This window comes from Aythya ferina (genome assembly GCF_964211825.1).
Source record: "Aythya ferina genome assembly, chromosome: 15".
Lineage (NCBI taxonomy): Eukaryota > Metazoa > Chordata > Aves > Anseriformes > Anatidae > Aythya > Aythya ferina.
The window spans coordinates 15,161,434-15,174,153 of NC_140314.1; the positions used below are offsets into that span (position 1 = coordinate 15,161,434).

The window sequence follows — 12,720 nt, forward strand, 5'->3', positions numbered from 1 at the left end:
AATGGATTGTCTGTCCTTCAGCATGAAATATTTGTTTGGATTTCTAACCATCTTTAGTAAAATGTTATTTTTAATTCATACTAAGTATTAGTTGAAAAGGAAGTCTTCTATCAATTCCAAAATACTCAGCTGTTCTGAGTATTTTGTCATCTTTACTAAAATACAGGTAACATAAATGAGTAGGTGCTGAATCTCAGAAATATTAAGCTGAAGAAATTTTTACTGTTTGCTTCAACTAAGAATAAAATATTTGAATATAAACTGCAGGTTCAAATGTCAAGCAAGAGGGTTTTCAAGAGTTTCTCGGGCTTGGAGGTGTACTATTTTGTGAACACCTAACAGAAGAAAACAATTTTAAGTTTATATGTAACCCCAAAAATACCAGAAGCATATTACATGAAGGCAGTAAAACTGTTTTTTTTGTCATGCTTATTTGCTTAAGTTCATAACCCAATTTTGCAGCATCTGGACGTGGCTGCTGACTCAAGCAGTTTCTGCCTTTTAGTGCTTTAAAAGAAGTTTTGTTTGTCTGCGTTTGTGAAAGACAACTAAGAAACCTGTGATACCTGATTTTTTATTGAATATTCCTAACCATAAAAAAAAAAAAATCACTCTCCAGAAGCTTATTGTTGTGCATGAAATCTGTAATTAACTACAGAACCAAAATAGTCTCTGATTGCAACCTGGTGGAAGAAGCCATACAATGCTTTATTTTCAATGACAATTAAGGGAAATCACAGCCTACGCAATTTAACATGGTTAACTGAAACCCAATGCAGGACAGACATTATCAAGACAAATATGAAGCAGAAATACTTACTCTCTATTCCAATCCCCCAAAGCAAACACGTTCTTACACTGTCCAAATTGAAGTTCAAGTAAAATAAAAGCACTGAATGCACAATGTCCCTGAAGACAGCAACTTTGCTGCCTGCCTTATCATCTCCACTTGATACCTTAAAAAAACAACAATAAGAAAAGAAAAGAAAAGAAAAGAAAAGAAAAGAAAAGAAAAGAAAAGAAAAGAAAAGAAAAGAAAAGAAAAGAAAAGAAAAGAAAAGAAAAGAAAAGAAAAGAAAAGAAAAGAAAAGAAAAGAAAAGAAAAGAAAAGAAAAGAAAAGAAAAGGAGACCTATCCTTATACATATAAAACACCACTGTTGACAAAAGATAGGTTATGAAATTAAACTGTATTCACAGACTTAGAAAGAAATGCTAACAGAAAATTCACTTTTTTTTTTTCTTTTTTAAAATAACCTAACCATCAGATATCTCATCCAAATTCATCTCCAGGGTATTTGAATTCTAGAGAAAACATATTTATGATGCACCTTTCTAAATGAAAAGTCTGCACTTTTTTTTTTTTCTTTTCCATTTGGTGACTATGCATATATGGTATGTCTTGTGTCCAAAAAGACCTGTGAAAATACATCACCTCCCATGTATTCTACTGCATTTGTTACATTCTGCCAACTCAATTTTTGAGAGCAACTCCTTTGTCACATATGCTGAAACAAAGTAAAAGGCAAATAACTGTTCTAAATTTATTTTAGACTGCTTGAAAATATTACTATTTATGGCAGAATAACTAGTTTGGGAAAATTAAACCTTATTCTAACTTTAATAAATTTCACAAGTTACGCTTAGTTTCTAGATGTTATATATATTTTAAGACTGGAATATAAACGAAAATTGAAAATTTATCTGAAACAATCAAGGCCCACTGTAGGCTTTCTAAACACAGTATCGCATGAGGTATTTGTTCTAAGAAAAACTCCAAAATCCACATCACTAAAGTAGACTAAAAGACTGACTTTAGTAGGCATGTGCTCTCTAAACAGCAACTCCTTCCTAGTTATCAACCTAACCTAAAACATTAAGTAAAGTTTGAAAAAGATATTGCCAAATGGTTCTTTACATGTTTTTTCCCAGGTTTACTTTCCAGGCTCTTTTTTTCCACAAGTAGCGGCACAATAACTTAAAAGCAAGAGTTAATCATATTTCTTTCATCTCCTTTCCAATTTGATGCTTCATTTGCCATTTCTGACATTTATCTTAATAAAATTAATTACCATTTAATAGCAATATTTTTCATGACAATGAAAAACCTCCACTTGAGGACATTCTTATAGACATTTTATCGCGTTTTGAATACCACAAGATTTATCACTGAGTAAACTGATGAACTCTTTCATGGTAAATTTTGTGGTTTATGAGCAAAACAAAAGACTTATGAAAAAAAATATATATATATACATCCAAAAAAAATAATGGTAAGAGTTCCAAGATAAAGGAACTTCTGAAGTTACTAGTTTGAAGTTACAAAGACCAAATATAACATATTGCTAGATAGTAAAGTAGCTATATCCATCTATTGTTATGCCATTCCAACTGCAAATATTTACTAATGTAGAAATGCTGACAATCTTGAAGCTGACGTTTTCTGTCACAATGCTTGGAAAGTCACATAATTAATTCTACTTACACTTGCCGAGGCATCAACTGGATGTTGAGAAGTCACAAAGCAAATACAAATTCTTATCCCCATACTAAAGAAAAGGCAATGAAAACGTGAGATACGACATGTTTATAACATTTAATGTAGCAAGGAAATTGGTAATGCTTTGGGAAGAAAAACTCTGAAACAGTCCAACCCCTAACAGACACGCAGGATTAACAGAAATCAAACTGATGTCTGACTTAGACACTGCACATGCACTCACAGAACTGCATGTTTAAAGGATCAGAACCAATGCACCATTTATCTTAACCGATTCAAACATGAAAAACATGATACCACATAGCACTGCTGCTCTCCCTAGGCCAGGGAATACTCTTTTCTTAACTACAGTTTTGCTCACTCAGAAGTCAGCTTCATTTGTACATTTAAAAATAGATTAACAACATGAGCATCAAAGGATTAAGAAAACAACTACAATTTAGGAACAGAATATCAAGACATTCAAACTTTGCACATATCTATTGCTACATTTTAGAAACAGATGTGGAACCAAGGTACTGTATGTAAGCCAAATTTTGGTATTTCACGAGCAAAAAATCCACATGAACTTTACATTTAATACTTATGCGAAGCCTAATTACTTCTGCATCAAAACCTAATTCCTTACTGGGACACACCTGACAGAAACCAAATTCCTGATCATCCATCCAAATGAGCTACCTGAGGTGTGATGTAAGGTGATTCCAGCAGCGAGGCGGTTTCTCAGTGCCCAGGCCATAACCCAGCCGCTCGCTGCCCAAACCACACGGAGCGCAGCAACACATGGCAGCAAGACTCAAAACAACAGATAGTCCCGACAGCAGGAACAGAGTCTGTCCTTTAAAGTGAGCAAAACCCACTTTTCCTGCTCCCTTCAGGATTTTTTTGCAGCTTTTTCTTCTAGCAAGGAAATTGCTGAAGTCATTGAAGATATTTAAATTACTCTGCAGTTGCATCCGGCTGTCAACTGACATGAAATTTCAAAATCCAGTTTTATAGTCTGTTTCTGCTTTACTAAATACAGATATGCATCGTTACCCAAATTTATGTGAATGTTTAAACTGCATTTATTAAGAAAACATTGGTATTGTTTAATTTCACGTATTTGAACCAGCACAGAAGCACAGCTTTACAACCCTCGGGTAAAGATGCTGTCTGACATTGTGGCATTACGCTGATAACACACAGGTACCTCAAAGATAACAAGCAGCCAGTTTGGTCAGGAGCCCTGTGAACTGCCTACTAAAAGTCAACAATCCATCTTACAACAACAACAACAAAAACCTTGTTAATGAGCTTCCCGCCGTGTTGATGCCAATATTTACCCCCTCAAATCAAAGTTCTGCAGCTCTCCGAACATGAAGTTCCCAGAAACTTCAGTCAGTCACAGGGGAAGGACAGCCACCCACACACACACACACACACACACACACACACACACACACACACACACCCCACCCCCCACCCCCCGTTTCTGCAGGCATCGCTGGCGCTCACCTCTCCGCTCACGCACCGCGCCAACGCCAGGGGAGCCCGCACGAGGCGAGCCCCGCGGCCCGGCCCCGCTTCCAGCCCGGCGGAGGCTCAGCCCCGCGGCGGCCATGGCGGGAAGGCGCCGCGGGGCCGCCCCACGCTCTGCTCGCGCTGCCGGCGGCTGGGGCTCGGCTTCCCGTCGCTGCCACGGGCTGCCCCCCACCCCCTCCCCACGCCGCCACCACCACCTAGGCGTGGCAGTTCTCGAAAGCCTCACCTGAAGGGTGTCCGCCACGCCCGCCACGAGCTGCCAGGGTTTCATCGTGGGCTGCGAGCCGCCTCTCCCTGCCGCGGCCGAAGCAGCCGCCGGGGTACCCCCGCAGCACGGCCGGGAGCCCGGCGGCGGGCGGAGCGGCCGGCGCTGAAGGTCAGGCTGTCCCCGCCGAGCTGCTCGCCCCCAGCCCCCGAGCCCCCGCCCGGCAGCCGCCGCTACCTCAGAGCCCCGGCACGGCTGGAGGCAGAACGACAGCGCTCCCGGTTACTTGCGCCGTACCTACACGATTCAAAATGTCTGTGGGACGGTATTTACGATTTTCGGTACGCGATTCTCTGCGTGCTGACCCAAGATGAGCCTTTTTCCCCCGCGGTATCCCTGGCAGGGACCGAGTCACGGTGCTTGCCCTCAGGTGAGGGCGCTGACAACACAGCCTGGGGGTAAAGGCAGAAGGGACTGGATTCAACAACCCAGGCATGGGAAGCTTCCCTAAACGTATTAAATATTTGATAAGTACTCAAATACTAACCATTGTGCTAAAGTTTGAGGGGCTTCACTATCTTGATCGATACTATTTAACCATTTTGATTAAATAATTATGACTTTCTAGAGAAAATCTGAATTTGTTTATAAATAATAATGTTGCAGACTAAAATATTTTTAAGAAAATGACAGGCTGGGACTGAGGCAAAAGCCAAACATCTTCATCAAAAGATGGTAGTAATTAACCCATTAGTGGAGCAGTCAGAATTAGTCTGTTTATCTCAGACATTAAAAACTGGCCTATTTTGCCAGGCAAGACATTGCTTATATACTAGCAAAACAAAACACCAAATTATTTTGTTTATTTTCCAGAGTACAGCTATTTATGCAAATGGGATTACAAAGTGTAAACACGTAACCACACATACAAAACTGAAAAACTGTTGGGTTACTGCTCAGAGAACTTCTCTACGTATATAAAATTTATTTTCACACCACACATATCCTTATTTTTCAGTAATATTATAAGTTTGGTAAAACATCTTTCAACATTTATCACCGTTTTGCAATCAAAAAGATGAGTAAAAATGATCTCTGATAACATAATTCCTATTAATCACTCCCTTTCTTCAGATACAGATCAAAGAATTTGCACCTGTTTTTGACAAAACAAGAGACAAAGTTTAATTTGGCTTGAAAAAAAATGAAAATATGCAAAATAATTAGATTCAGATTCTGATTTCATAAGTCTTTCCTCATCTTGTAGAAGTCTTATTTTGGATATGCTCACCTTGTAACCTTAAGAGAGAAGAGAACTATCTATCTAGATGGTTTATGTGACAAATAAGGCATGTCTTTATTTTAACTTTACAATACAGCTGTGTACAATTTTAAGAAAGCAGAACATTGCAAGGGCTGGCCTGAGTACTGGGCTAATAGCCAAAACAAGTCTCAGAGCTCACATTGGCTTACTGTGTGGCCTTGACCAAATTATTAATCTCTTCAGTTTTCCCACTTGTAAAATTAGAATAATAATACTTACAGTGCCTATCTCCCACCTCTTACTTCTCAGGAGGGCTCTGAGGATTAATGACCCTACCTTGCTTTGAAAATGAATAAACACTAACCGCTAGGCCAGAGTTAATATGTTTCAGAGTGTTAAAATACTGAAATAACGGAAATTTCAATGAAACCACCTTGTGTATCTAAACATGGATGCCCTAAAACCTGTGGATTATGAAAACAAGATTTCCTATCACTTGACACCAACAAAATACTATGGGTTGGCTTATAGTTCTATTATTTACATCTGATTTTTATCTCTTCCCATTCTTAGTATTAAGCCCAGAATTACATTAAAAGCAGCACTGAGAGCAATTGCCTCTGCTGTCTTTTAGGGTCACAAAAATGCCCTGTCCAGGGCAAGGTTACTCAGAGCCACAGCAGGCAAGAAGCACCACTGGTAACTCTGGACTGTTGCTTCCAGCATTTGCAGCACATATGGTCATTTAATGAGAGGACCAACACTTCTGGCAGATGTGACATGTTCTCAGTGCTATTCTTCAGAGACTGCAATTCTTTATTCAAGTAATGAAAAAGAGTTTAAACTAATTAATTATCTCATTAACAATAAATATGGGGGGAGCACTGGCTAACAACGTACTGCTGCAGAACAAGATGCATTCTGTCACAAAGTTGTGATGATGAGCAGATGATTAAGCAAAATAATACTCCAAGTTAAAATACATCCAAGTTAAAAAAATAATAATAAAATAAAATAAAATAAAATAAAATAAAATAAAATAAAATAAAATAAAATAAAATAAAATAAAATAAAATAAAATAAAAGAGGGGGGGGGGGGAGTTAATCTGGTAACAAATTATGTATATATTTATACATCCATTTTCACCACTCTCCCTAAACAGTGGACAGTTTTGTTCTTCTGACTTCTTCTTCCACCCCACACAGGAACAAGAGAGAATATTCTTTAAATGCTCTACTGGTGAAATGATTCCACTTTTTCTCCTTGAACCATCACTACAGCAGTTCCCTCTGCAAAACCTTATCTGAGATGCCATCCTCTTGCTTGATAACATGGATACTTCAGGAGCTTTGTGCAGAGCAACATCATTGGGGCACCAGTGCCTACAGAGCAGCACCAAGACCAAGACCACTGTGAAGTGCTCTGGGGATAGGCAAAACTCACATTAGAAACTGCATCAGGGAATAACAGGCTCTCACCATGGCTCAGACACTAGACATCCCTGTTATGATTTTCTTACTTGCATGCAAGAAAGAATGAGGAAGGTCTCTCTCTAAGCTTTGGTGCTTCTGCTATACTTGTGGGGACAAACATTAATTAACTACTGTATTACTGTGATAGTAGCAAGCATTGAAATTTCTGTAATCCTGCATTTGTATCTTTTGCACTTGAGATTTTCAACAGTTTATTGAATACTACAATACTCAATGTCTCATGTTACATCAAAAATTCTAAATGAAAACTAGGTGTTTACTATCTAAACCTTTGCATTCTTTTCTCTCTTTTTTTTCTTTTCTGAAATTTCTACTTTACAAAGAAAATTAATTCACAGAGAAATAAACAAAAGTAAATAATTGCCCTACTAAACATAAGTGTCTTCTAGTGAATGGTGTGGCTTGTTTGATTTTTCTTAAACTGATCCAAACATACTTGTGTCACACTAGAAGGCTTCTAGGTGAAAAGCTTCAGTGTGCTTTGTTTATTCTTCATTTCTTGAACTAAGTTCCTGTGGTATGGGAACTATTAAAAAGCAATGTAACCATTGAAGGAGAATGAAGACTGGTAAAATTCAGAAGTAGTATCTTGAGTATAAGGCAATCCTGCACCTGTACAGTTTCAAAGATATTTTTTATATTGGATAGTGAAATGTGGCTTAATCTGTTCTGCATTTATGCATCAAACACATGGGGGCTCTCCCTGCCTGACAGATTACTGCAGAAATGATTTCTTTCTACATGCCATCTAATGATCCAGTTGTATTACAAAAGGTGAGCCTAATGAAGCATATTCAGATGGAAATCATGCATGATGGAAATCATCACGCAATTTATGATAAACATGCTGTAGTTTTATTTTTAAATGTTTACAGTGTGCGAGTGTGAGGGAGATGACCAACAAGAAACAACATCAATCATATGTCACAACCCTAACAATGCAAGCACAGGTCAAGGAAAACTAAATCTGAGGATTCATGCTAGACTGTTGCTAAACATAATCTTTTGGGGACCATATATCAATGGTAAGGATTTTTAAAACTGAAGTATCAAAAAAATACAACTGTAAAACACAAGGCTTTGCTCTACTATGCAGAATTTAAAATGTTCTGCAGAGGTCTGATCCTGCAAGCATTCATACTATTGATAACTTCACATTCAGATTAACTGTAAGAGAACACAAAAATAAGTGTTTATAGTACTATACCTACAAAACAGACATTAAAAAGAATCAGCAAGATAAAGTACTAGGTGTTTTCATGAATTAACTCTGTATATTCAAAATTAAAGCACTTTTTCTGTGGCCCCATGCTCACAAGTTATATCTATAAATAATTTGTAAATGTGATTATATCCATCTGAAATGCTTCAGTTTGTGTTATTAGTAATTGTTTTTAAATTGTTTTTCAGGGAAGTATATTGACATTGATGTTGCTAATGTGACTTGAATGTTCTAGTATTGTTTTGGCTATCTGTACAATTATGTTAGTTCACAAAGTTACCTGTGAGCATCCACTGGTATACGCTTTGAAGTTTATATACTTTCACTTTGATTGTAATTGCAAAATTTTGCAAAGTATTATGTGAAAAATTTTGCTATCCTTACGCACACACAAAAAAAGACTATGTTCAGAAACAAGTGTAAGAAATCAAGTACCACCAGTAAAAACAGTAAGTGAAACATTACTTGTATGCAATTACGATACAACTAACAGGTAATAGCAATGATACAACAGATATGTACTTCAAACCTCACTGAAAAAAAGTTTATTGCATAAACACTATTCCAGTTATCATACAAATAACAATTCATCCTTGTATTATTCATCCCTGTATAATATTAGAGGATTATATCCTCTCCAAACCCACAGAATGCATACTCCACAGGATAATGATTACTGCACAGCAACTGATGCTTACCAGGATATATTCAAAAAATAATTACTTATCCAAAGTCCTAAAATGAAGTAAAGTTCTTGCAGATGCATCAGATCCAGGATATTTTTTTCAAGCCTAAAGAAAGCATAAAAATCTAGATCGCAAAAGCAGTCATTTTAAGGCTATCACTATTTTTTAATTTTTGTTTCTTCAGATTGTCACAATGTTTAATGTAACACATATGATAAGGTATCTACAAATATAAAGAAACCGTTTCAGAAAAGTCTTGAGGAAAAATAATGCCTTATGTGCTTATACATATTCACAACTTTGTTGAAATACTTAACTATTCATAAAAAAAATTACATTACAAAGGCAAATAATATTTCATCATGAACCAGGATTACTAGTAAAAGGCTAACTTTCAATACTTCATGATACATTCCCTTCAAAAGGAATCTGGATCCGCTCTTAAATGTTGTTCACCAGCAAATTACAATTCTTTGTTTAGTGACATTTATAAAACACAACATTTTTCTGCAATGGGAATTCAATATGTCTTCTAGTTCTATTTTTTGCTGTTTTGTTGTTGTTGTTTTGTTTTGTTTTTTTGTTAGTTTGTTTTTTTTTTTTTTTTACTTCACGAAGTGTTAAATGATACTGCAAATCATTTCCTCAGTAAAACCGCAATGAGGTTGATTTCTTTAAAGGGCCACAGGCCCAGGAAATACAGATGGGATTGTGCTCAAGAGTGCTACAGGAAGTGCAAACACGCAAAGGAAAATATCTAAAAACCCTGGAAGTGCAATTGCTTGCCACTGTAGATAATTCAGTGCAAGAAACAGTCTCTTAATGACAAACTACACCTCGCCCCACAGAAAAGGATCTCTGAATGTCGCTCACCCCGTCATATATCGACATTCTCCAGACCCACATCTGGGAGTCACCACAGGGCAGTCAAGGCCTCTGCCTGTTGTACCTGGAAGAACTCGTAGGCAGAGGGACCTGAATTCAGACCTTTAGCTCTGCATTGACTTTCACACAAAACTATGGTGAGCATGGGCCTACATGAGACAGGTATGAGGCTGTGTTGCCTGTACTTACAGGCCATTACCTGAGGGAGTGAGGAGGGGGGGGGGGAAATAGAAAAAAAGAAAAGAGAAGAAAAAAAAAGTTACTTAAGTTACTTAGAGTTTTCTAGGAAAATTCTGGCAAAAGAGAGAGAAAAAAAAAAAAAAGCAAAAACCTTTTCTCCTGTGCAAATCTGTGGGGCATATGGTGATACAATTCTGTTAAGAAAGTGTGTAAATGCATATCTCATTCTTAGCTAATGGCAAAATAAAGTGTTGTACTTACTTTTACTCAACCTATTTACATTTACAGTTGCTCTCCAGATTGCAGAACGTCCCAGTGATATTTTTGTCTTAAACATTATATGCATGCATATACACACTTCTTACTAAAATACATATGAAGAATTGAATACCCTTACAAATACCAGCTGTAAAGGAATGTGAGGATTGCTCCTCGCCAGACTTTAAACAAACTGCTCTCATTTAACTTAACACCATCACACCAATGCCACAGCCTGATGGGTGCAGTCAGGTATGAGGGTGGCACCTCCAGCCCATTAACATGGGTCTGCTCTGCTTTCCAGCCCTGCTGGCACTCGGACTGTCACAGCTTGAGGATGCAAGCAACCATTTGCCTCTGCTCATCTGTGCCACAACACAGTTGACTAATTAATTTTTTAAAGTATTCGAGATGTGACACTTCATATACCGGATTGAATACAGATTAGCATTACAATCATCACAAAGCTTTTGTAGGCTCAAATTTGTCTTCTTCCAGCAAAGTTTCCTTTAATGTGCAAATGAATGATGCTACGTATCTTGAAATAAACAGGCTCATTATGGTTATGACTTGTCATATATGCAGGCATTCAGAATTATATTCACAGCATACAGTAAGCTGGCAGATAAAGACAGGCTAAACAAAAGATATGCAACTCCCAGTCTGCTATCATATTTTGATGTCTTCATATCAGAGCCATGAAAACATTTCTCTCCCCATATTTATACATTGACAATACCTTCAACAGCTTTCCTAGACCAGTTCTAGACGGAATGCCTTTGCAAGACCAAGTGAAAAGAGAGGAAAGGGAACATGAAATCCCCTCACAAATTCAAAACCCATAAGGGCTGCGAGGCAGACTAGAGGAGGCTGCCTGTGCAACAAAAGGGTCACGGGGAGACAGGCAAGTTAGCTCTGTTTTAATATATAAAACCTTGAACAGAATACTTCAGTAAACAGGAACATACTAATTAACTGGTTTTTTATGGCTTTTTAGGAATTATTTTTTACTTTGCATTCTTTGCAATTTTTGAGAGCAAATAAATCGATGTGTCTGGAGTCAATTTATATGTCACAGGCCACAGCTCATGCAAAGCAAAAGGACCAGTACATGCCATGGCAAAAAGGGTTGCTCACAGCAGCTGTTTGTAAAGAAGCAGATTTCTAATAGGAGACGCAGTGCCAGGACAGTTAGCTTACAAGGCTTCCCCTGCACTGAGATGCAAAAAACACCTCAGTCCCGGAGATGGTCCTTTAGAGGGATTTAAGGGGACAAATGTAAATTTTATCAGATTTAAGGGAACAAACATAAAATTTGTCATCCATTAGGGAACGCATATAGGATATCTGAAATTAACATCTTGATATGTTTCCAAGAATAATTAGGGTAAAACATGTTAAAAATAATTTTCATACATTTTTCTGACAAACTGTTGTGGACTTCTGTTGTTAATTTTAGCAGTTTCAGTTGGATTTGTTACAGCTGGAAACGTAAGGGTTGCAGTAATCAGGATGTGACACTCATTAATACTTTCACAAAATACCCACTGGATTTGCATAAAGTCTGCAGATTCATCGGTGAATCTTTAATGTGAGAATTTCCCTTGGTTTTACTCCAGATTCAGTTCCATTTGTCCTCCCTCTCTCCTCCAGTGATAATTGCTGTAAACAGTTCATAACAAAGCTTAATTAAATGTACTGAATAACTAAAATATACACATAATTACTCAAAAGCTTATTTAATGACATATATTCTTTTGCAAATTGCAAATGTTTTCAGAGAAATTATCTTGTAAGGGAGATAATTCTAACTGAGTATGATGACACTCCAAGTCATCTAATAAATCTGGAGATTTCCAGACAAGTTTTTTATGACCTGTGTATAAGTAACATCCATGGCACAGCTCACACACAGTGTGACCTTCACAGGTAAAATGCCATGAAAAACTTCTAGAAATGGCTACGCCCCAAAGATGGTGACATATTTCTGGTTCTGACAAACACAAAACTCTAAAATAAATCATGGCCCCCATTAAGGGAGATATTTCTTGCTATTGTTGATATCATAAAATTTGACAAGAAATTTTAAAAAGTGTGGGCTATTTAAGTCTCATCTTAGGGGAAGTGCTAGTTCTCAAGAGTCAGGTATTTACTACTTAGATGTATCTAGTGAATATCTATACTAAATATATCTATATCTAGATATTAGAAGTAGATATTTATAATTTTAGTAAATATTTAGTTCTTATTTTTAGCTGAACTGTATAGTTTAGTACTGTATAGCTTGATGACTACATTGACTGCCATCATGCAGCTCTGTATGTACACGCATTTAGACCAAGGCAACATAATGCCATTACAGTAGACAATAAGTTATATAAAGGAAAGTTCAACTGAAAAAATGTTTTTCTCTTTTGTATTGTAAAAAAAGGGTTCCCAATTTTTTTAATTCCCATTGAAGCTCAAGATTGTGCAGATAACAGCGCTCTTTAGTTAGTTTTGA

The 12,720-nt window shown here is 37.1% G+C and overlaps 1 protein-coding gene across 25 annotated transcripts in view; it reads right to left on the minus strand.

The window, feature by feature from the left end:
• The window catches only part of RBFOX1 (RNA binding fox-1 homolog 1), an 873,300-nt gene that overhangs the window by 677,526 nt on the left and 183,054 nt on the right, over positions 1-12,720 (minus strand). The window contains exon 1 of one of the 25 annotated variants that reach the window (XM_084536949.1): positions 4,250-4,466. The exons of 22 other annotated variants lie outside the window; for them this stretch is intronic. In XM_084536949.1, coding sequence (XP_084393075.1) covers positions 4,250-4,294 — 45 coding nt within the window. In that variant the 5' untranslated portion in view covers positions 4,295-4,466. Of the gene's footprint in view, positions 1-4,249; positions 4,467-12,720 lie in introns of those variants that run through there. 2 more of the 25 variants (XM_084536957.1, XM_084536913.1) reach the window with 2 other exon arrangements.